General features: G+C 37.6%; 2 protein-coding genes across 6 annotated transcripts in view; both read right to left on the bottom strand.

The window, feature by feature from the left end:
- The window catches only part of LOC107597498 (cohesin subunit SA-2), a 28,175-nt gene extending 8,035 nt beyond the window's left edge, over positions 1–20,140 (bottom strand). The window contains exons 1-27 of one of the 2 annotated variants that reach the window (XM_016288584.1): positions 20,052–20,140; positions 18,900–18,980; positions 18,657–18,741; positions 18,325–18,489; positions 18,107–18,203; positions 17,890–17,966; positions 17,738–17,809; positions 16,961–17,165; positions 16,709–16,860; positions 16,016–16,089; positions 15,799–15,922; positions 15,575–15,670; positions 14,434–14,513; positions 14,190–14,297; positions 13,940–14,057; positions 13,673–13,790; positions 13,265–13,368; positions 13,003–13,095; positions 12,833–12,919; positions 12,292–12,492; positions 12,030–12,106; positions 11,538–11,625; positions 11,364–11,444; positions 10,176–10,268; positions 9,238–9,415; positions 5,363–5,502; positions 1,115–1,216 (exon numbers count right to left, since the gene is read on the bottom strand). In XM_016288584.1, the coding sequence (XP_016144070.1) occupies positions 1,115–1,216; positions 5,363–5,502; positions 9,238–9,415; positions 10,176–10,268; positions 11,364–11,444; positions 11,538–11,625; positions 12,030–12,106; positions 12,292–12,492; positions 12,833–12,919; positions 13,003–13,095; positions 13,265–13,368; positions 13,673–13,790; positions 13,940–14,057; positions 14,190–14,297; positions 14,434–14,513; positions 15,575–15,670; positions 15,799–15,922; positions 16,016–16,089; positions 16,709–16,860; positions 16,961–17,165; positions 17,738–17,809; positions 17,890–17,966; positions 18,107–18,203; positions 18,325–18,489; positions 18,657–18,741; positions 18,900–18,940 (2,856 nt within the window). In that variant the 5' untranslated portion in view covers positions 18,941–18,980; positions 20,052–20,140. The remainder of the gene's footprint in view (positions 1–1,114; positions 1,217–5,362; positions 5,503–9,237; positions 9,416–10,175; positions 10,269–11,363; positions 11,445–11,537; positions 11,626–12,029; positions 12,107–12,291; positions 12,493–12,832; positions 12,920–13,002; positions 13,096–13,264; positions 13,369–13,672; positions 13,791–13,939; positions 14,058–14,189; positions 14,298–14,433; positions 14,514–15,574; positions 15,671–15,798; positions 15,923–16,015; positions 16,090–16,708; positions 16,861–16,960; positions 17,166–17,737; positions 17,810–17,889; positions 17,967–18,106; positions 18,204–18,324; positions 18,490–18,656; positions 18,742–18,899; positions 18,981–20,051) is intronic. The other variant, XM_016288585.1, reaches the window with a different exon arrangement.
- A 507-nt stretch (positions 20,141–20,647) lies between these two features.
- The window catches only part of LOC107597587 (uncharacterized), a 3,642-nt gene continuing 422 nt past the window's right edge, over positions 20,648–23,867 (bottom strand). The window contains exons 1-9 of one of the 4 annotated variants that reach the window (XM_016288729.1): positions 22,624–22,907; positions 22,402–22,520; positions 22,253–22,313; positions 22,094–22,161; positions 21,906–22,008; positions 21,268–21,386; positions 21,014–21,159; positions 20,801–20,936; positions 20,649–20,719 (exon numbers count right to left, since the gene is read on the bottom strand). In XM_016288729.1, the coding sequence (XP_016144215.1) occupies positions 20,831–20,936; positions 21,014–21,159; positions 21,268–21,386; positions 21,906–22,008; positions 22,094–22,161; positions 22,253–22,313; positions 22,402–22,520; positions 22,624–22,687 (786 nt within the window). In that variant the 5' untranslated portion in view covers positions 22,688–22,907 and the 3' untranslated portion in view covers positions 20,649–20,719; positions 20,801–20,830. Of the gene's footprint in view, positions 20,937–21,013; positions 21,160–21,267; positions 21,387–21,905; positions 22,009–22,093; positions 22,162–22,252; positions 22,314–22,401; positions 22,521–22,623; positions 22,908–23,867 lie in introns of those variants that run through there. The other 3 variants (XM_016288731.1, XM_016288728.1, XM_016288730.1) reach the window with 3 other exon arrangements.

Consider the following 23,867-nt stretch of genomic DNA (forward strand, 5'->3'; position numbering starts at 1 on the left):
ATAAACGAGGCATTTGTTGCATCCAGTGGGGACATAATTACGGATTATAATGACTTATACTGTCTTTTTACGCATTGCATTGTGCCGCGTAAACATAAAACCATGTCTGCATTTGTGATTGCAGAAATGACAAACAAGCAGCGCTACTCTACACTGCTCAAAACTCGCATTTGAATCTTCAGTGGCAAATTCTTTATATATAAAAAACAGTCTGTCAGTCAGAACAGCCGGCATTGTAGTCTACTCTACCAGGATCAGGAAACCGTCCTCCATAAAATGCGCTGGACACATCTGAATATTTGGGTTGAACTGTTCTGGAACAGTGTTGTAAATACAACTTAACCACTGATTTCTAGTCGTGTCCTCGCGGCAACCACATGTGACGACCCCCGGGCTGGACTCTGCTTCGTCCACGGTGAAAGCCGATCCGGCGATGGCGGCGGCAACAATGGCGGCAGCAACAATACTACAGCGAGAATAAAAGTTACACCTTCTTTCTTTGCGTCAACATTTGGGCGGCGTTATGCAAATCTTCCCACATTGTGACGTAGACATGTGGAGGCGTGTTAGAACGAGTCGTTTTAGGTAGGCGTGGTTGACTCTTAACTTTTATAAAGAATATCTCTTTGGATTTGAGACTTTAGTCTTTGCAACTTTACAGATCTTCTTTGTGCACCAAGAGCTTGTAACACTTTAAAGAGAAAGGTAAAATTGAAATCACATCATATGACCCCTTTAAATATATTAATGGAAGCATTGCTCATTCATACATACATGAATTCATACAACAGCTCTTTAGACTTTGCTTTGTTCTAATATATATATATATTTTATATTGTTTATATGTGTGTGAGCAATGCTTCCATGTCGTTCCTAAGCACAGGATCTACCATTAAGCTATCCAAGTAGTGAAAGAGCTGCTAGAACGTTCCCCCACTGAGCATGATGTGATGGCAGGAGAGTGGATTCATTGTGTCTCTGAGGTGTCGACAGCTGCAGGGGCCCATCAGAGAGCAGAGAGCACAGGGGCCTGGGACAACCGGCTGAGCAGATGTGCTATGCAGAGGCACGTCACATGAGAGAGAGCGCCGGTGAAGGACTGCAGCATCCATACCTGCTGAAGGCACTGCACCAGCGTGCGTGCGCTTTCCATCTTGTCCATCTGCCGTGTCCTGTTCAGGGTCTCTTTGATGATGTCGCCGAAGTCATTGTAGTACTGCAGGGGAGATGTGACAGCAGTGAGCGATACAGGCTCCATGTCTGCCATATGGCTTCACGCCTAGGAATGCAAGCCTGTGGCATACTGAAAGCACGTTACCCATAAGTCTGTCTGGCCCTCAGGATAAGACTCTGGAAGTGTAGCCTATTAGTCATGAGAGGTTTAAGATTTTTTTTGTTGTTGTTTTTTGAACTTCTAATATGGTGACAATTATGCTCAAACATACCAAAATACCATACATATATCATACAATGTATCATACTTCACTTCATGACTTCATTATTAGAAGAATAATCAAGGTCAAAACCATTTTGTGAAGTCAATTATCACAGATAACTGACAGCAATGCAGCATCACGCTTGCATTTTTGTTAAAGAAATTACTTTTTAAAGAATTCTTCTTTAAAAGAACTTCGCTAATATAACACTTTATAAAGAGTTAAGATATTTAGTTGTCCAAATGATCCTGCTGAGAATCATCTCCTCTGATTTTAGGATTTTAGTTTATATATATATATATATATATACACTTACCATTCATAACTTTGGAGTGGGTAAGATTATTAAATGTTTGTAAAAGAAGTCTCTTATACTCGCTCACCAATGCTGCATTTATTTTGATCAAAAATACAGTAAAAACACTAATATTGTACAATATTATTAAAATTTAAAACAATTTTTATATTTTTATATATTTTACTATGTAATTTTTTTCCTGTGATACAAAAGCAGAATTTTGCAAAGCTGAAATTTCAAATTTTTCATGATTCTTTGATGAAAGGTCTACAGAACAGTATTTATTTAAAATATATTTTTGTAACATTATAAACGTCTATACTGTCACTTCTAATTAATGTGTTTTTTTATAACACATTAATTAGAAAAAAACATTTAACCCCCCCCCCCAAAAAAACATTTAATCACCCCAACCTTTTGAACAGTAGTGTATGACAAGACAATGTTTACACAGTTTCCATGTTTTGGCTTCTGGAACATATTTACCTTGCATTATTGATTAAATATTTAAACATTAAAATCAAATCATACTAAAGTATCAGTAAATGTATGTTTTAAATATGTTTTTATACTGTCAATTACTATTTAATTTTTTTTGTGAAGAAAGTATGCAGTTTGTACATGTAAACGGTGCTTTAATGATAGTTAAATATTATACTTAATGATAAAGCTTGAGCTGCATATTTTACCCTGGACCACAAAACCAGTCTTAAGTCGCTGGGTTTGTAGCAATAGCCAAAAATACATTGTATGGGTCAAAATTATAGATTTTCCTTTTATGACAAAAATCATGTAAAGATCATGTTCCATGAAGATATTTTTTACATTTCCTACCGTAAATATATAAAAACGTCATTTTTGATTAGTAATATGCATTGCTAAGAACTTCATTTGGATAACTTTAAAGGCGATTTTCTCAAGATTTAGATTTTTTTGCACCCTCAGATTCCAGATTTTCAAATAGTTGTATCTCTGCCTAATATTGTCCTATCCTAACAAACCATACATCAATGGAAAGCTTATTTATTCAGCTTTTAGATGTATACATCTCAATTTTGAAAAATTGACATTTAAGGTTTTGTGGTCCAGGGTCACATACAGTGGGTACGGAAAGTATTCAGACCCCCTTAAATTTTTCACTCTTTGTTATATTGCAGCCATTTGCTAAAATCATTTAAGTTATTTTTTTTTCCTCATTAATGTACACACAGCACCCCATATTGACAGAAAAACACAGAATTGTTGACATTTTTGCAGATTTATTAAAAAAGAAAAACTGAAATATCACATGGTCCTAAGTATTCAGACCCTTTGCTCAGTATTTAGTAGAAGCACCCTTTTGATCGAATACAGCCATGAGTCTTTTTGGGAAAGAGGCAACAAGTTTTTCACACCTGGATTTGGGAATCCTCTGCCATTCCTCCTTGCAGAGCCTCTCCAGTTCTGTCAGGTTGGATAGTAAACGTTGGTGGACAGCCATTTTTAGGTCTCTCCAGAGATGCTCAATTGGGTTTAAGTCAGGGCTCTGGCTGGGCCATTCAAGAACAGTCACAGAGTTGTTGTGAAGCCACTCCTTCGTTATTTTAGCTGTGTGCTTAGGGTCATTGTCTTGTTGGAAGGTAAACCTTTGGCCCAGTCTGAGGTCCTGAGCACTCTGGAGAAGGTTTTCGTCCAGGATATCCCTGTGCTTGGCCGCATTCATCTTTCCCTTGATTGCAACCAGTCGTCCTGTCCCTGCAGCTGAAAAACACCCCCACAGCATGATGCTGCCACCACCATGCTTCACTGTTGGGACTGTATTGGACAGGTGATGAGCAGTGCCTGGTTTTCTCCATACATACCGCTTAGAATTAAGGCCAAAAAGTTCTCATCAGACCAGAGAATCTTATTTCTCACTATCTTGGAGTCCTTCAGGTGTTTTTTCATGTGTCTTGCACTGAGGAGAGGCTTCCGTCGGGCCACTCTGCCATAGAGCCCCGACTGGTGGAGGGCTGCAGTGGTGGTTGACTTTCTACAACTTTCTCCCATCTCCCGACTGCATCTCTGGAGCTGAGCCACAGTGATCTTTGGGTTCTTCTTTACCTCTCTCACCAAGGCTCTTGTCCCCTGATAGCTCAGTTTGGCCGGACGGCCAGCTCTAGGAAGGGTTCTGGTCGTCCCAAACGTCTTCCATTTAAGGAATGGAGGCCACTGTGCTCTTGGGAACCTTAAGTGCAGCAGAATTTTTTTTGTAACCTTGGCCAGATCTGTGCTTTGCCACAATTCTGTCTCTGAGCTCTTCAGGCAGTTCCTTTGACCTCATGATTCTCATTTGCTCTGACATGCACTGTGAGCTGTAAGGTCTTATATAGACAGGTGTGTGGCTTTCCTAATCAAGTCCAATCAGTATAATCAAACACAGCTGGACTCAAATGAAGGTGTAGAACCATCTCAAGGATGATCAGAAGAAATGGACAGCACCTGAGTTAAATATATGAGTGTCACAGCAAAGGGTCTGAATACTTAGGACCATGTGATATTTCAGTTTTTCTTTTTTAATAAATCTGCAAAAATGTCAACAATTCTGTGTTTTTCTGTCAATATGGGGTGCTGTGTGTACATTAATGAGGAAAAAAAATTAACTTAAATGATTTTAGCAAATGGCTGCAATATAACAAAGAGTGAAAATTTTAAAGGGGTCTGAATACTTTCCGTACCCACTGTATATGTGCCGGCTCTGATGGTGGGGGTTTCTCTCAGAAAGTAAGATTTCCGACATATCTCTGTTGCTGAAAACTCAGCTGGTTCACACAAATCCACTCTCACACTGAGTGGCTTTGAGACTTCTGCCAGTTAATGCAGTATGCTGTTTATTAAACCCAAACACTGTAGAGGTGAGGGTCTGCATTAACCACCCTCAGCCACTGACCCACCTATTGCCAAACAACAACCTTCATTTATTACCATCTATTTGCTTTAATACGTATTCTAATACATACTCGCTCTAAGCGGTCAAGAAATGTGCCACTGTCGTACAGAGAAGTGACCACTTGTTACCGGGAGGAAGCTGTTCAAATGAAGGGTCTGCGGCGCTTGCCAACTTTACATCATTTGCCTCAACTTTGAAAGCTGTCGTTCAAAATGATGGCATTCAGAGTGAGCGTGTGTGTGTGTGTGTGTAGTTTTCCCTTCGAAGGCCTCATCAGAGAATGTTGTGCTGGCCGAGCTAAGCGTCCATTCCAAACATGTCAAGCATGTCAAACACACACACAAATACACAAACACACGCACTGTAAATCCCACCTATCGTAAATTCAAAGCTTAAGAGCTCCAGTTATGAAAAGAGGAGCCAAATGAACAGACCACCTCTATCTAATACTATTACTAATATTAAACAGTATGCTAAATAGATTTTTTAATTACATTTTTTTAACACTACTTATAAATGTAATACTGTTTCATATACGTGTATATGTATTTTTTAACTAGAATATTAGAAGTTTGAAAAAAAGTAATATTTGCTGTGAACGCTGCTATTTCCTGTTGAATGCATGTTGTGGTGCTATTCCACCAAACTATCTGTAGAACTTATATTGAGAAACAAACCACGGATTAAGTATAAAATGAAAACCTGAGTGAAGTGTCATACCTTCACGTACTGCTTGAAAACCTCAGCAGCCATGCTCATCTCCAGCACACTGTGCACTATCAGCTTGCAGTACGCCGCCAGAAGATTTCTCCGCCGGTGCAAGTCTTCCAGCCGTCCGTCTCCACACTCACTCTCACTGACTGCGCAGACAGACACACAGAGAGAGAGACAGGTTGAAACAGAGGGGTTGAGATTCAATAAGAGAGCCGTATAATTATGATACTCAAATCTTATAAATGAAATGCTTTCCTGAGGTGAGCTAAAGTTAACAACATTTTCTGCTCTGGAAACAGAATGTGTCTGTCGCCGTCCTGCCTGGTCCTGAAGCCATCACTTAATAGAGAGGTTTCATAACAGCATTAGTGACGTGAAGAAAATCCAATAACTAAATTGCTTTTTATTACATGTTACCAGCAAATGCTTATATTGCATTTTTCAAGAGGTAAGGAATTTGTGTCAGCACGAATCGACGACTCTGAAATATTTATAGAATTGATACGATTTGCTTCAGTCACACTTGATTTCGAATCAAATACCCCAAAATCTGATGTTATCTCATAGGCTGCTTGTGTTTGTCTTAAAGCAACACAAGGCCAAAAACAACACAAAAAAAACTAGTTTAGTAAAGCTAATATTGATTTTTCAGCATATGTAGTCATTTTAGATATATGCCTACCAAAGCTTCTTGGCTTTTGTGTGGGCTTCTAAATATAATTCCACAGGGCTCTGTGTTGATCTAAGTACCTGTTCATTTACAAGTGCAACTTCTGTACAATCTCACCTAATAACATCATAAGGGATTATTATCATAATGCATTATCTGTTAGACTTTCACTCCTTGATTCAATGGCATGTTTGATAGGTCAGTGAGAAGGTGGGGGTGCAATTAGATTAACTAACCCCAAACAAATACTGTGTTCTGCTACAGTGCTTTTCAATAATAGAAGGAGAATGAGGCTGATTGTGTTTGTTTATGTGATTATTTTGTGCCTAACATAGGCAGGGGTAGAGGCAGACTGCCATCTGCTGGTGAAATTGAGACTATTCTTATCCATCAAGACACCTTAGTATTGTATATATAATACAAAGGTGTTAAATGTATTGTGTGTGTGTGTGTGTGGTTGGAAAGATTTAGTTTTTTTTTTAAGTGTCTTATGTATTTGCATGTATGTGATCAAAAATGCAGTTTAAAAAATACTGCACAAGTAAATTAAATATTATATTATTATTTGTGAAATAACTATTATATTTTTGAATATATTTAAAAATGTCATGCATTCCGGAATTTTCATCAGCCATTACTTCAGTCTTCAGTGTTGCATGATCCTTGAGAAATTATTTTAATATGCTGATTTGGTCCTCAAAAAATCATTTCTCAATGTTATTAACATTATATGTGTATATACACACTCATATATAGACAGATTTAGCTTCTTTTTTTTAATTTAAAAAAACTATTTACCTCTATAAGATAGGAATTATGTAGCTGTTTTTCCTTGCATATTTCTGACAAACAGCACATGTCACTGTGTCACTCACAGCATCACATATAGAATGAGACAACCTCTGTCTCTCAGGGAAACTGCGTCTGTCACAAAAGCATCAAGAGCCGTTGTGATTTTGTTCCTCATGCTTTCGTCTCTGTGGTTTAATTGGGCCCAGGGGAGGGGGAGCCCACACCCACACATAAAAAGTTTGTCCCAGGCCCTGTGAATTTTAGTGGCAGAAATTTATGATACCCTTAGGTATTCCAGATAATCTCGTAATAGTACATTTTCCACGAAAAAAAATTGCATCAGATGTTTTTTTTAGTAGATAGTTTGATTTGAACTGCACGCAGACAGACACACAGAGAGAGAGACAGGTTGAAACAGAGGGGTTGAGATTCAATAAGAGAGCCGTATAATTATGATACTCAAATCTTATAAATGAAATGCTTTCCTGAGGTGAGCTAAAGTTAACAACATTTTCTGCTCTGGAAACAGAATGTGTCTGTCGCCGTCCTGCCTGGTCCTGAAGCCATCACTTAATAGAGAGGTTTCATAACAGCATTAGTGACGTGAAGAAAATCCAATAACTAAATTGCTTTTTATTACATGTTACCAGCAAATGCTTATATTGCATTTTTCAAGAGGTAAGGAATTTGTGTCAGCACGAATCGACGACTCTGAAATATTTATAGAATTGATACGATTTGCTTCAGTCACACTTGATTTCGAATCAAATACCCCAAAATCTGATGTTATCTCATAGGCTGCTTGTGTTTGTCTTAAAACAACACAAGGCCAAAAACAACACAAAAAAACTAGTTTAGTAAAGCTAATATTGATTTTTCAGCATATGTAGTCATTTTAGATATATGCCTACCAAAGCTTCTTGGCTTTTGTGTGGGCTTCTAAATATAATTCCACAGGGCTCTGTGTTGATCTAAGTACCTGTTCATTTACAAGTGCAACTTCTGTACGATCTCACCTAATAACATCATAAGGGATTATTATCATAATGCATTATCTGTTAGACTTTCACTCCTTGATTCAATGGCATGTTTGATAGGTCAGTGAGAAGGTGGGGGTGCAATTAGATTAACTAACCCCAAACAAATACTGTGTTCTGCTACAGTGCTTTTCAATAATAGAAGGAGAATGAGGCTGATTGTGTTTGTTTATGTGATTATTTTGTGCCTAACATAGGCAGGTGTAGAGGCAGACTGCCATCTGCTGGTGAAATTGAGACTATTCTTATCCATCAAGACACCTTAGTATTGTATATATAATACAAAGGTGTTAAATGTATTGTGTGTGTGTGTGTGTGGTTGGAAAGATTTAGTTTTTTTTTAAAGTGTCTTATGTATTTGCATGTATGTGATCAAAAATGCAGTTTAAAAAATACTGCACAAGTAAATTAAATATTATATTATTATTTGTGAAATAACTATTATATTTTTGAATATATTTAAAAATGTCATGCATTCCGGAATTTTCATCAGCCATTACTTCAGTCTTCAGTGTTGCATGATCCTTGAGAAATTATTTTAATATGCTGATTTGGTCCTCAAAAAATCATTTCTCAATGTTATTAACATTATATGTGTATATACACACTCATATATAGACAGATTTAGCTTCTTTTTTTTAATTTAAAAAAACTATTTACCTCTATAAGATAGGAATTATGTAGCTGTTTTTCCTTGCATATTTCTGACAAACAGCACATGTCACTGTGTCACTCACAGCATCACATATAGAATGAGACAACCTCTGTCTCTCAGGGAAACTGCGTCTGTCACAAAAGCATCAAGAGCCGTTGTGATTTTGTTCCTCATGCTTTCGTCTCTGTGGTTTAATTGGGCCCAGGGGAGGGGGAGCCCACACCCACACATAAAAAGTTTGTCCCAGGCCCTGTGAATTTTAGTGGCAGAATTTTATGATACCCTTAGGTATTCCAGATAATCTCGTAATAGTACATTTTCCACGAAAAAAAATTGCATCAGATGTTTTCTTTAGTAGATAGTTTGATTTGAACTGCAAACTGCTCATCAAGTTATCAGTCAACTGGGAAGCACTTCATCAATTTCACCATTTCATTAATTCACCACAGCTTTTTATCCTCATTTTGGGCCCTCCCTTAAAAGCATCCTATGTGCACATCCAATGTTAATTGCATCATTGAGTTTCAACAACATGAAAGTTCTTTTGTTTTATGCACTTTTCAAAGACACCTCAGTTAAATCTCAAGAACATACAAAAACAAATTGATCTAAAGGGCAACAACTCTAAACACTTAGCTAACACTGGATCTGTTGAGGCCGCCCACATGGCAGCCCACAGGCCAAACATGAACCCTTAAGATTTTCTGAAATGAAAAGAGAAAAACACCTTTACTACTGTGGGTGTCCTGTTCAGGGCTGGTGAAGACATGCTCCACGACGAAGGAAAGAAGAGCTTTCTGGAGTTTGGGATCAGGGGTGTACAGCACTGGAGTGCCTGCAGACGAATCCCACATCTGAAGCTGGTAATTATGAGCTATGAGAACATCACTCAGACATATGAAGGCCTTTGTGAAAAACAACATAAAACAGACAGTGCCTGATCAACAGATGATATAAAGTAGACAATATAACACTAAATTCTTATCTAAAATCTACTAACCTAATCAATCTAATTATATCTTTCTCCAAAAGAGTGTATCAATGTACTAAATTATTTTGTGTTTCCATTACATTACAAATATAAAATATGTGAAGTGTAATTAATTATATAAATAAAACTGAAATAAACAATTAATCGAAAACTCATGGCTGAAGGTGCTAAAAAAAGAAAAAGATGCAATGCAACAGCTGAAGCTCTTTTTTTGTTTTTTTTTACTTAGTGCTTTAATCGTCTGTTACAATTAATTTGATTGATTCGTTGACATAATTCAATGATGTAATTAACTTTATTAAAATTGCAGCCCTCAAAATATATCAAATCAATTCACTGAGAACATGGACAATTCAAAGCGGTCTTGAAATAAACAAAGATTGTCCGGAACTTCCATTTGTTTTAGTTTCAATTAGTGTGTTTTTCTGCTGTCAGCGTGCCTTGGCATGGAGTGAGGATTCATTAAAACACAACGCAGGTGCCAAGGGCACTCCACGAGAAATTCAAGTCAAACCAAACAGGATTCAAACAATGCCAGCGCATCGGCCCACTGGCACACATGCTACAGCTTAACGCACAGACAATACGCTCTGATGTGCTTGGAATAATCCACTTTGAAGAAAGGGCTGAATCAAGTGGTATGCTGTGAACAGAGAGAGAAACGTGATGCTCACTTGCTCTCGTACAAGCTGCTCAGCGTGCGAGAGACAGCGGTAACATTTCTCACAGAAGGCACGTAGCTGGCTTCTCTGCTGGAGGGCGGATTCCTAAAACCACACACAAACAGACACATCCATAACGATGACAATTATTTTCCTATGCAGCTTTGGATTTATACTACATTTGTAGTTGTACTGAGCATTTTGCTCAATTTATTTAATTATTACGTATGCATATGACCATACTGACTGAGAAAGTACACAGAGCTTTGACACTTTGGGGAAAAGTCATATGAGGAATAGAAAGAGTATAACAGCAAAATAACAGCAACAGAAAGATGACTGCAGCAGGGCTCTAACTGATGTAGACTGATGAAAGCGTCATTGTGAGAAGTGCCGCCGGTCTCTTGTGTAAAATATTCTTTCATAATTACATGCATGTGAAGCTCTGGGGTGGACGTGCCAGATCGGTTCCTCCATCCCACGTAGTCGCAATGTCAATTCAGCTAAATGACTCTTTTGAATCGGACATACATCCCAATTTTATGCTGAACACGTCTTTTTTCCCCCCTCACCTCGGGTCGCCATTCACATTAGAATTGCAGATTGAGCCGAGCTGCTGCCTGGGCCAAAAATTGCCGCCTGCGCTGTCAGTTATTGATGACGAGGCCAGAGGAGAAAGCGGCCATTTCTGAGCCAGCACTGAGCGAATCTTACCTACAGCAGTCTTAATGGCCACCAATATTTCACCGCATAAAGGTTAGAGGTGGGGAGATATGATTACCCCGTGCACTGCATGGAAACACAGGCCTAATAAGAAGCCCAGCTATTAGCGGTGAACCGTCCACACGAGAGCGCAACCATTAAGCCCCCTACAATCCATCACCAGCACTGACTTTTCCTGAAGATTCACGATCAATCGCTTTCTATCACTTATTAAAATCCGCTGGACATAACCCTAGAGTCTCTGTGTTGATATTTGAAATGCAATGTGGCAGGTTTAAAGGACACAGCTCTTTGTGATGGATCATATGGCACCTCTGTAGACAGAGAGTCTTGCATGCCTAAAAACGTTTAATTAATCACCCAAGGGAAAACTCTGGCCTTACGTCTGTGCTTGTAGATATTACCATTCTAAGCATGATCTCAGCCATTTATGACAGCAGTCGCAATCAGAGTGGAAGAGAAAGGTAGATGGCTCACCCTGGAGGTCACACCTTCTCCAAAGGTGTTGAGCTTCCAAAGGACGCAGTTACACATGAAGCGCAGAGCCTCAACTGTCACCTACAAGAAATACAGATTAGAGAGGCAAACCCTGTTGAAGGGAAAAAAAAAAAAAAAAGAGTAGAGGGTACGGTGCAAGGCTAAAAATGCTACCTCCATGGGAAGACCACCATGTTTTATCTCTACGTCCAGGAGTCTGGTCCCCAGCTCATACAGGCTCCATTTAGACAGATCCTGAGCACTAAACAGATAATAATACACTTGAATGGCATCAGACAAAATGACACAGAATGACACATTAAGACATAAACCGTTTTTTTTTTTTTTGTGTACAGATGCTAACTGAACAAGTAGTTGTTAATGGTGTAATTAAAAGCATCTGTATCACTATCTTGGTAACATTTCCAGAATGTTCATATAACCAAAGAAAAATTTTCTTGAAAAATAATTACTTTTTGAATGTTTGTAGAACTTTCAGAAATAATATTTTCACAACCTAATGCGAAAGCTATGAAAACATTCTTAAAACATAGCTTTGTCAGCAGGGATGTAAAACACAGATTGATAATTAAATTGGTCAAAGAAATGTGCTTATCGCAAATACTGCAGAGTGTATGTGGATAGAATAAACTAGAAACTGCTTACATATTGAAAGCATTAAGTTTCTTCAGTGTGGACAGAATTTCCAAAGTGCTGTCCTCGTTTGCAGTGAAACAACCATCCTGTACATGAAAGGAAGAACCTTTAATTAGAGTCCATTCTGCTGTGTAAAAGATACAGTCATAAATCTGTCATGAATCAACTTATTCTTTATTGATGTCAAGATCCATTTAAAATGCATGTATGTATCTGGTACAAGCTTGTAAAAGAACATCTAGAGTTTTTAGTGATCCATTACTGTACTCACACTCAGTGATTCTCCTAACCGTGTTTCCAGTGTGTCTGTCCAGTGCTTGATGAACCGGTCAAAGCTGGGCCGGGCCAGAGAGTGCCAGGGCAAATCCTGAGCACAGAGGCTCTGGTAAGAACGAGCAGCCGCCTCCAGCAGTCCAGCATGTGTGTGTCTGTCCACCGCAGCCTCCAGCTCAGCCAGCAATGCCTGAGCACACTACACCAAAACACAAATATAGGCTATGTAAAAACCAGACACGGATTGCTCTAGAAAACTCTACCAAATAATACATAGACTACCGTTCAGAAGTTTGAGGTCATTTTTTTAAAGTAATTAATACTTTTATTTAGCAAGGATACATTAAATTGATCAAAAGCGACGGTAAAGACATAATGTTACAAAATATTTCTATTGCAAATTCTATTGTTCTATTGAAATTTCTATTCATCAAAGAATCCTGAAAAATGTGTGATTTTTCTTGAGCACCAAATCATACACATATACATAAAAATCACAGTGAAGTCATTAGTGCATCAGATGACTCACAAACACTCACCAGTGAGTTTTCATGATCACAGGTGTCTGTTTGGAAATACTGAGGTATTTTTAGAAGGGAGGTGAGTTTTTCAGCATCCTCTGAGTACTAGAGGATGAGATTAGACATCAAGTTCATTTATGAAGAAGCAGTTATGGTAAAAATGAACAGTGCAGTGTTTTTTCTTTTACCTTGGATAACAGCTCAGGCAGCACTTTAATGAACTGTTCAGTGAGTTTTGTGCAGTCATCAATTTGTAACTTTTTCTCTTTAGAATTTACCACCTAAATAAACATAGATATGTAACTAGCAACAAGTAACAGTTCCACAATGTGCTGGATGTGTCTGTAAGAAAGTGAACAGCTGGAGTATAAACATAAAAAAGTGAAATATATCTGACAGCCCTGTTAGATCAGAGCACCATCTAATGAAAAATGCAACAGGAAGTCTTACCTTTTTACCTGCTCCTCTCCCTGACAAAGGAGGGCCCTCTGCAGCCTGCCTCACTGATGCCAATATGAGCTCAATCACAAAGGCCTCCTCAGCTATGCTCAGAGCTGTAGTTAAAGCATGTTGCACAGCACAAATAAGATGTCAGTTTGCTCTCTCACAGTGGAGTTTCAAATAGAGGAGATAATGCTGGATAGAAATCAGTCCTTTTTATTTCTATTTTTAGTAATCATTAAAACATTAGTCAAAACTACAGACGTTATTTGAATATTCAACTTATTATATACACTTGTAAATATTTGTTAAAAGATGGAAATCTCTGCTTCGGTGTAATAAAAGCTACTGATAATGCAGCATTACAATAAAGAAGCATACTGGAGTGTATACTGTAGTGTGTACTAAAGTACTAGCCTTGTTCCTGACAGGACGTGTGAGGTAAGAGCAGTGAGGTAAGACCGGTCCAATCCTTCAGCAGAGCCCCTGCACTGTCCCACAGACTATCCACGAGGTACAGCACATGCTGATGCAGCTATGACAGAAAAATATATTTTATTTTATTTTATTTTTTACAGTTGTATTTAAAATTTAAATGCAGGTTTGCCTGCACAACCACCAGATCTTAGAGCACATGTACTTATAATCTTATTTTTAAGCATGGCACACTTTGAGTTAACGTACCTCATTCTCGGTCTGGAAATGGATCAGGGCTCGGACTCTAGCTAAGACTAACTCTCTGTGCCTCTCCTGATCAGAGGCTCCATCTCTGGGCTTTGATAATTCATGGTTACTGAGCAGCCTAAGAGCAGAGAAATGACACAATTACAGCAAATCAATTAAAGTAAGCAAATTACTTACAGCTATCATGTACATATATGTACATGTGTCACACAAAAGGGGTAGGTTTTGTAGAATGACAATGAACACAGACCTGTTATAGAGGAATTCACCCGCAGTGGTAGCTAGAGGTCTGTGGGAGCAGTACACAAATTGGAAGACATTCTTGTGGTCATCAGGACTCAGAAAATCCTCACAGGATCTGACATAAAAAGGGAACAATTTCAACAATTACATGAGGAACAGCCCAGCATACGCTTCACAGAGGAGAAGTCAAAGTATAGATGATCAAACTCTATGAGAAATAGTCCGCATGAGGAGCAAGGGGAGATACTTACTGAGAGATGACCATGAGCAATCTCATGGCCTGTATGGCCACTTCATGGTCTTTATCCAGAGTCATGGAGATCATCCTCTCCTATTACAGAAACAGCATTCAATCGCTCATGTAAACACTTTAAGTACCCGCTATGAGAGCAATCGTATCTCGAAAACCTACAATAGGACTTGAGTTAAAGACCCACGGCACACTTAAACAGCTCTTTAAATCATGGTTGTGCTAATGTGCTCGCTGCCGTTAGTGAGGGTACGGTGAGGGTGGGGTCCTGTGGGAAGCTATCAGGCCAGTGAGCCCAAGGCAAAACCTGAGGGGCTTTCCAGACTGTCAATCAGCAATCATGCCCTCCTGCTGTCCCACTGCAGCTTTACTGGACCTTAACTTAAAAACTGACAAAGAAGTTTACGGACCGTGTCCATTTGAGAAGTTTGGGCACAACAGCAAGACCGTAAGGACAAACTTACAGCCAGTAAACAACTCTCCATAAAGAAGTTTATTTTTCTACAGCAGTTACTCTCAGGTACATTTTGAGCTTAAAACTTCACTATGTCCTAACTGGGTATGTGATAGACATAGTAGTCATGAAAATTTGAAATTTTATTCTAATCACCTGTGATGGCAACAAGTGGAACTTTTGTAAGGTGCTTGGTTTCTGTAGCATCATGTTAAGTAGCTTCATCCATTTTTAAGTATCTTTGAGCCATTCAGCTGTGATGCACACAACTGTATATCCCACATCAAATATGTTCTGATTGGATGTGAATGTGGCATGGTTTACAGCATTTTTGTGTAGAGTTCACAGACAAATTTTGCAGAAACGTGTCGTGTTGTGCCTGACTAGGAACATGACGAGTATCCCAGTTCATGCAGCCATTTTGAGGTATAAATAGTGTGTTCACAATGAAAATTACAACAAGACACAAGTGCACTTCAAATACATAGATGATGCACTTAATTGCCTGAAAAAATGGAAGTGTGGAAAACTTTGTGCAGTCAGCATTCGCAGCTTTCCTAACGTAGTGGAAGGGGAGAGGCAAAAATAACCTTCTAAAATTCATACACTACACAATAACATAGTACATAGTGTATAGTGTGTCATTTGGGACACACCTATAGTGTGAGAATGTGGAAGCAATCATTACCTTAAACCGTATCGTGAAAAGGTCCATTTTGGAACTACTTTGATCCTGATAAAGTGCCTGTAGTCCCAGCACACATTTCAGACGCACATCAGGTTGCTGTAGAAGATTATTTAAAAAAATAAAACAGGCAGTCAAATATCAACTCAACAACAGCTGACATGGGTAAACGTCTAAACATTTCAAAATAAATTGTTCTTTAAACACACGGCTACTGGCTCACCCACCTTGTCATGCATCATCCACCCCACGTACTTCAGATAGCTGTCATTCAGAAACACTGAACTATACAGCTTCATCCACACTGTCAGTTCCTCCATGCAGATGGCCCTGATTTCAGGAATCACGTCTCTGGAAGTCACAATGCAGTTATAATGGTACATAGTTTTTATTTTATTTTATTTTCAAGGAAGTGAAGGCTAGTGAGGTTAAAATAAAGATCACCTGTATCTCTTCAGGAAGACTCCTTTGAAAACGGCATCCATCATGTTCTCAATTTCACATTTCCTGTCCTGTATCTGAGGAATGAAAGTAATTCATTCAGTTTGTTTATTCTGACTTTACCGTTTCCTGTACATCAACGCCACCATTCAAAAGTTTTGTGGTCAGTTATATTTCTTTTGCAAGGATTAATTAAATTGATCAAAAGTGACATTAAATATATTTATAAAGATTTCTATTTCAAATAAATTAGGTTCTTATGAACATTCTATTCATCAAAGAATCCTGAAAAAAAAAAATCATAATGGTTTCTGGTTTAAAATATCAAGCAGTACTGTTTCCAACACTGATAATAATAAGAAATGTTTCTTGAACACAAAAAAAGTCAGCATATTAGAATGTTTTTTGAAGGATCATGTGACAGTGGAGACTAGAGAAATGGCTGTTAAAAATTTTACTCAAATATTTCCTTTAGTAGACATTTCTATGCCTGTTTGAATTGTGGAAGTCACTTACATCAGTGCGTGTCAGAGTATCATATTTACCCATGTATTATATTATTTTAGTTATACTTACTCGCCAAAGACAATTTTTACTCACACTTGGCGAGTTAGTTTTAGACCCTGACTACACTCCAGAAAGATCTGTGTATAGAAATGCTTAACTCTTTAACCAGACATGCTGTCACCGTCTAACCTCACTGATCTTTCTCTGGATCCTGTCCAGCCTCGGAGAAGCCCGTTTGCTGGCCATCTTGGCTAGCTCGACCTCGTACAGCCGCTGACTGTTATCGACACTGACACTGAGGTTGAGAGCCACATTCACCAAAGCACTGAGCAGCTTCACTGCTGCAGAGACACACACAACAGCGGCAAAACATCAGCTTTCGGGATGTCTGTATGTGTGTGTGGTTCAGGTCAAGTGGAATTAATCATCGGGGCAACTTACCTGCTAGCGTACAGGTGTGCCTGAAAGCGCGAACTCTGGAATCGGAGAGCTCTGTCAGCAGTGAAATTAGTGTGTTCAAGAGGTAGCCGTCAAAGATTACACAGTTCTGACACTGGGCCACTAGCACCGATACAAATTCACAGAAGTGTGAACGAAACCTCTTCCAGTACAGGCCGGACATGATGAGGGGATACTCGCCACTGTCCTAAGGAGGATGGAAAGAGGATCAAGATTGAAAAATAGTTGGGATTTTAAATTGTGTTATTCACTACTGTTCAAAGGTTTGGGGTCAGTAAAAAATTTTTCAAACAAATTAATACTTTTATTTAGCAAGGACACATTAAATTGATCAAAAGTGACAGTAAAGATGTATGCATTGTTACAACAGATTTCTATTTCAAATGAATGCTGTTCTTTTGAACTTTATATTCATTCAAAGAATACAGAAAAAAATGAATCATGGTTTCAACAAAAAAAAAGCAGCATAATGATTTACAACAATGATAATTAATTAATAACAAATGTTTCTTCTTGAGCACCAAATCAGCATATTACAATGATTTCTGAAGTATCATGTGACACTGAAGACTGAAGTAATGGCTGCTGAAAATTCAGCTTTGCATCACAGGAATAAATTGTTTTAAAATACATTAAATTAGAAAACAGTTTCAACTTAAATTGTAATAATATTTCACCAAAAAAAAAAAAAGTCAAATGTGGCACCAAGGACAACATGATCATAATTTGCAAAATTACATGAAGTGCCCTGAACCGTACCATGTCAAGAGGCCACGTGACAGTTAAAATCCATGGAAATGCAAGGAACTTCTTATATTGTAAACCTGTGTCCTGTGATTTTAAAAAACGCACATTAGTAAGAGCAAGAAACATGGGAAAGTAATCAATGATGAGCACGCTGGATGTCTAACCTCATCCAAATCCTCCACCATTTTACTCATGACATCGGTACCCTTTTTACTCTGAAACATCTCTGCTGTAACCATCCCTACAAAAGCACAAACAGAATTCACATCCTGAACTACAATATACGACACAAGCCACAAAACAAAAACAAACCACTGAAAATGAACTACTTATATTAGTCATCACTGTTGTGAAAGAGAGTACAAACATTACGAAACTTGCCTTTGCATCCTGAACACTGGATAAAGAAGCTGATGAGATCGAGCAGTGCTGAGTCTCTGTCGCCAGTATAAGCGTCAATCCAGTCATCCACCACAGCCTTACACAAAACAAACCAAACATCCATATAACAAAGATCTGTTTACATCAGTATGACCTAAAAAGAACTTTGTGACCTTCCAAGTAGTTATCTGTAGCAGGGCTGATCATGCTGGACATACCTGCATTGCATTCCTGCCCATGCTGACCACCTCAAACAGTGTGACGGCTTCCACGTCTCCATTTTTGAGCTGTTCGTTCTCTGCTCTGCCCAGGCTGCCATTACTGCTCTTTGAATGCTTTCTTTTGGCATTCTCAGAGCATTCCCGGGCTTTCCTCTTTCCTCTCTGCACATGACAAAATATAGTTCTAAATTAGAAATGTTCTTACAGTAAATCTCACAAGAAGTCAGTTGTACTATAATAAAAGTATATGAGATGTAAAACCCTATTGTTAGAGGTTTTTTTTCCTTTTCTTTTTTTTAAAAAAGCATTGTGGTTTTAGCAGCTCCTACCACAGTCTTCTGTCTGTTTTCATTTCTCTCACTTGAAACGTGATGCACCGATGCACAGGAAGAGACGTCAACTACTGAGTTCTCTCTGAAAACAGGATGAACAGGCAGTTGTTTATCTGTGCACACAGAACACCTTGAATAATAAAATGTAATTAAATTGGGATATTAAGCCTGCATAAAATCTAAAACTGTATCGAGTCTGTTTTATGATGAAAATGCAGAGGCAGTTTACAGGTGTCTCACTTTTGCACCGATCTGGACAGTAAAGTTGGCTCCGCTATCATCTCCTCTCAGATCATAGCTGGACTAGAAACTGATGCTCATCTGAATTGCAACAAAAGAAAAACATTTTAGAAATGTTAATGATAATTCAATTGAGTATCACGAAAGTACATCAATGTTCCTATATCATTGACAATAATACTGTTAATATTTGTTAGACACCAAATATCAAATATAAATACAAATAAGTTGTTATATGCAATTTACAATAAAATGCAACACTATGCATCTAGAAAGAGATCACACTCCTTCGCATTTTATTTACCCAGTTCACTTCACATCGAACAAACAAGATCTAAAATACTGGTTTTGGTATCTTGTTACTTACTATGCAGGATATATTGTGTTCATACTATGCAGCCTAACCCAGTGGCTGTCAAACATTTTACTCCTATTTTCAATTTACTGTAAGACAATATTTCAAAGCAATACATCCTTAGGTACTGTTGTAATGTTGGCAAAGCTGTTTGTGTTCAAATATATTATATTCACAGAAACTAGATCAATACATTTAAGAGCTCCTGTTGCAGTGTTTTTCCGTGATTTTTACAATATGCAGAAAATCATAGTATAGTATGACTATAGTAAATGCAAACGCGCAAAATGTTTGTCAAAATATTTTAATCAAAAGCATTTCGCTTTTAACATTTCACGTCGTTTAACGTACAGTTTGGATGCAGACATGAAAATAAACTCGGGTAACACACACAAAAACATAAGGTGACAAGTGACCTAATCTTGGATGCCATTGGCTGAGATGCACGTCAACAAATCAAAACCAAAACCCTGATTGGCTAGTTCGAGTGTCAATCAGAATTCTTCCATTTCTCTGTTACTGTGCCATTCTGAAACAAAAGCCACATATGAGAACCTGCAGTTTCATTCATATGAATGGCTGAACCGGCTCGAAACGTTAACAAAACTGTCAGGTTAAGAACAAGGCTCGCATGATACTGAGTTTATTATTTAAACTAATAAGAAAGGACAATCTGGATATAGTGTATGCTGACCTCTCGGCTTTATTATAGACTTGTATAGAAGATATAGACTATATATATATATATATATATAGATAACTATGCAAAAACGCGAACGTAGCTTAATAAATCTTACCAGTGACAGCCGCCATCTTGATTAGAGGATTAATGTAAACTGCACGTATATATTTGGCTACTCCCAGTTCACCACAGCCGCGTGGCGCGCGCACGTCAACGAGAGCGCACTGTACGTCTGACGTAAGTCCATGAGAGGTATATTACATCATTTGAGCAAATCAGTTTACCAGCAATACTGCTACTACGAATAACAAGGTTCATTTATACAATATTTTACATGTATAGAAAATAGTTTAAAGTGATAACATTATACAATTATAATGTATATAATCATTGATTATAATAAATTCTAAAATGTATTAACAAAAATAAATCCACAAATTTAGAAGGTATTCGCTTCTGATTACCGTGTTTGAGTTTATTTTGGATATGTAATCACGTGTGATGCTGATGAAAAATGCTAGCACCATCATGTACAGAATGGAAAGAACATGTGCAACAGTCACTTCAAGTATACAGATGCATTATAAAATACATTATTGCACAAGTTTTTTTAGAAATGATCATCTTCATTTATTAAAACTCAAAAATCATGAGCCAACAATGCAAAAAAAATATCTAAAATGGTTCAAATAAATGATTTATAAGTGGTAGTACTCAGATTAATGTTTCTTTTTATTTTTCAAGGTCTTGAAATATATCTGGATCACATTATCACAGTCTTATCTGTGGTGTGTACAGATGAATAAATAATTTTAAAAAAAACTTTTTTCAAGGGAATCACTTCATTCCGTGACAATTTCTCACCATCCACTTCAGGCACTGTAGATCTAGCTGTTACGAGAGGTTAGAGACCAATTTCATGACTGGATTGAGGTCTTCGGTGAGCTCTTCTGAGAGTGACAGTACCATTGATATCACGTTTTGTGTTAATTCTGACACCCTGTGAAGAGTGCTTTCATTAATTATGCTGGATTACTTTTGGCTGATTCTAACAAATGGAACTAAAACCATTCTCACCAGCTCACGTGATGTGCTGGCAACTGAGGATCCAGCTTGGACCCTTCCTCTGTCGAAAGAGACATCTTCAGCTGCTTGAAATTAGCCTCAATATCCTTTCTTATGATGGATAATGGCAAAATATCTTTGAGAGAGTTTAGGACTTGCTGTACCAGAAACAAACAACTTTGAATGATACACAGAATCAAACTTTTTTTATGGACATATCACACAGATAAAATGATTTGAATGAGGATCAAGTCAAACAAACTCACATAAATTGCTGATAGCTGATGTGTGATGTACTTATGACTGCCCAGATGCTTCACATCTTCATCTAACTGCTGACTGAGAACCAGCAGCTGATTCAGCCTCCCAATATGAGGAAAATAAGCTGGAATGATAAAATATTTCCCAATTAAACTGATTAATCAGCTATGCTGTTTAGGAGCAAATAAGTGAGATTCCAGCACTTTTTTAATCATTTGTTTGTTTGTTTTGATATAATGTATATATTATACATGTAGAATAAATGTATTAAGGAGGCGAGCTCGCCAAATATTTTTAATGCATTTTTTTTATTTTACTTTTAACTAGCAAATTACTTTTCTGAAGCTTTCTATTTCCATTTCTGTTATGCATTTTATGTTTACTAATTTATTTTTTATAATCATAAAGTGAATTTTTAATTTTATATTAATTTTGATATTTTTAAATGTTTTCATGTGAAGTACTTGGTGCTTTTTGTAATGCTTTTTCTTGTAAAGCAGTTTGAGCTACATTTCTTGTTTGAAATGTGCTATACAAATAAAGTTTATTATTATTATTCATTATTACCCACATCGAGTCAACCATTGGCCAATAAATGTAACTGTATCCCATTATCATTCTCCCATTCATTCTGTGGTCTCACCATCTGAAGGTGGTCTTTCCAACATGTCAACAGGGCTGCCATGTATCATATAAACTTCCACTCGAGGGAATAGAGTAGATAATCCTACAACATCCAAATACTCCTAAAGAAACGGAAATAAATGGAAACACATCATCCAAAAATTCTAACTGGTTTAAGAGGAATGGTTAATTGGTGAGATTAGCTACCTCAAGCTGAAGCACCGGTTCATTGAGATGTTCAAGGCACTGGTTCATCCGATATATTATCTCTGCCCCTACACACAAATTCAGAGGTTGTACATACATTTGATAACAATTACCCATTTTGATTTCCAGTAAAAATTATTATTTTAGTCCTAAGCTTACCTTGTTTTTGAAAACACTCAGTCTCTTCAAGAATTGTGTCCTGTTTGAGCTGCTCCTGAAACTGCTAATTCAGATTAGCTACTTGAATGAGACAAACACACAAGTACTTTCAGTGTTCAAAGATCTGAGCCTCAGTGCAAGTGTCTCACCTGATGGACCTGAGCTCTGATCAGTAAGTCCAACTGGCTGCAGAGACTCAGCATCTCCAGTGCCACCTGCTCACTGCTCAGCTGGATGGGCATCAAGGGCTTCCTCACGCACACCTCAACTGCAAATAGTAAATAATCGAAAAATAAAACATGAACGTGTTCATATTCACTCAGATGATCATTTCATAAAAATGCAACTATTATTGAAGAGATCGGAATTACCTTTAAAATGTGGGCTGTAAGAGCAAGGTTTGCACAGCGGATCCGTCAGACTCACAGCTGCCATTATCACCGTGATAATCCCAGCGGTGACACGGATTCATATGATTAATACTGCATTTATAGGTTTATTCATCCATTAATGGCGTTTGTCACTCTCATTGCAAAGGGGCTTTTCAGTGGTCCTCCTCTCCAACGTGTTCACTCACACAGCGCCATGAGATGTAAATAAAAGGCGTGGTCAAATCTGCTAGACGAGAAACCACGAGACGTATCGATGTTCTGTGAATCTGCATTGAACTACCTGACATAGAAATTGAATAAATTGGGTAGAATGGACATTTTTATGACTCATATGCCTGAATGGGCGGAGCTTGTGGTCCAGGCGTTGAGTCGAAATAGCTTCTTTTTTATTTGAACTGTAACAGTGGTGTATTTTCAATTCATTTGCCTTTAACGTTTCATAGTTATATTATTTAGCTGGGTTTACAAATTTATGCAAACCAATAGTGAAGCAGCACATACATAGAATTTTCACGAGGTGCTGGTTACTTTTCTCTGCGCTGTTAAGGATGGGCCAATCACATTCGTTTAGAAGAGGATTTCTGAAGTGAAATGCTGTTATCAGGCGATAGTCTTACATTTAGAAATGAATCGATTTAATCGCGTATACTTTTTAACGTAACAGTACGGCAAAGTTTGCATGCGCCTCATAATTGACATTTTGGGGCTCCATGCGCCACTTGAAACATGATGCATCACTGATCTATATACAAGTTGTGATACATTCGATAAATAAGAATTAGTTACTTATTAGCTTGTAAAATTCTCCACTCACTGGATGGACCTTTGTGTGTTTGACCAACATTGTCTTAAGAGACAAAACAATTTTAAATATGATTACTTATTGTTCTAAAAAAAATTACAATAATTAATCTTTAAATGCCAGACATAGAGAAGGATAACTGTTCTCATTTTGTTCCCTAAATATATTTAATTTCACTTAGTCAAACAAACAAGGAGTTATTAATGAAAGGATGGAGCTATTTTCAATGTTTATTAAATAGTAATAAACAGACAGGAAAAATCTTAGACCTTTTCCATGATTTCAATGAATGACAATAAAACACTGCTTATTTAGAAGGTTTGTGTCACGCATATTTAAAGTGAAAGGTATACTAAGAAATCAAAGTAATGCAATCAAAAAAAAAAACATTTAAATAGTGTGCTGATAAAGAAAACATCAA

Source organism: Sinocyclocheilus grahami, unplaced genomic scaffold (genome assembly GCF_001515645.1).
Source record: "Sinocyclocheilus grahami isolate Dianchi unplaced genomic scaffold, SAMN03320097.WGS_v1.1 scaffold233.1, whole genome shotgun sequence".
Lineage (NCBI taxonomy): Eukaryota > Metazoa > Chordata > Actinopteri > Cypriniformes > Cyprinidae > Sinocyclocheilus > Sinocyclocheilus grahami.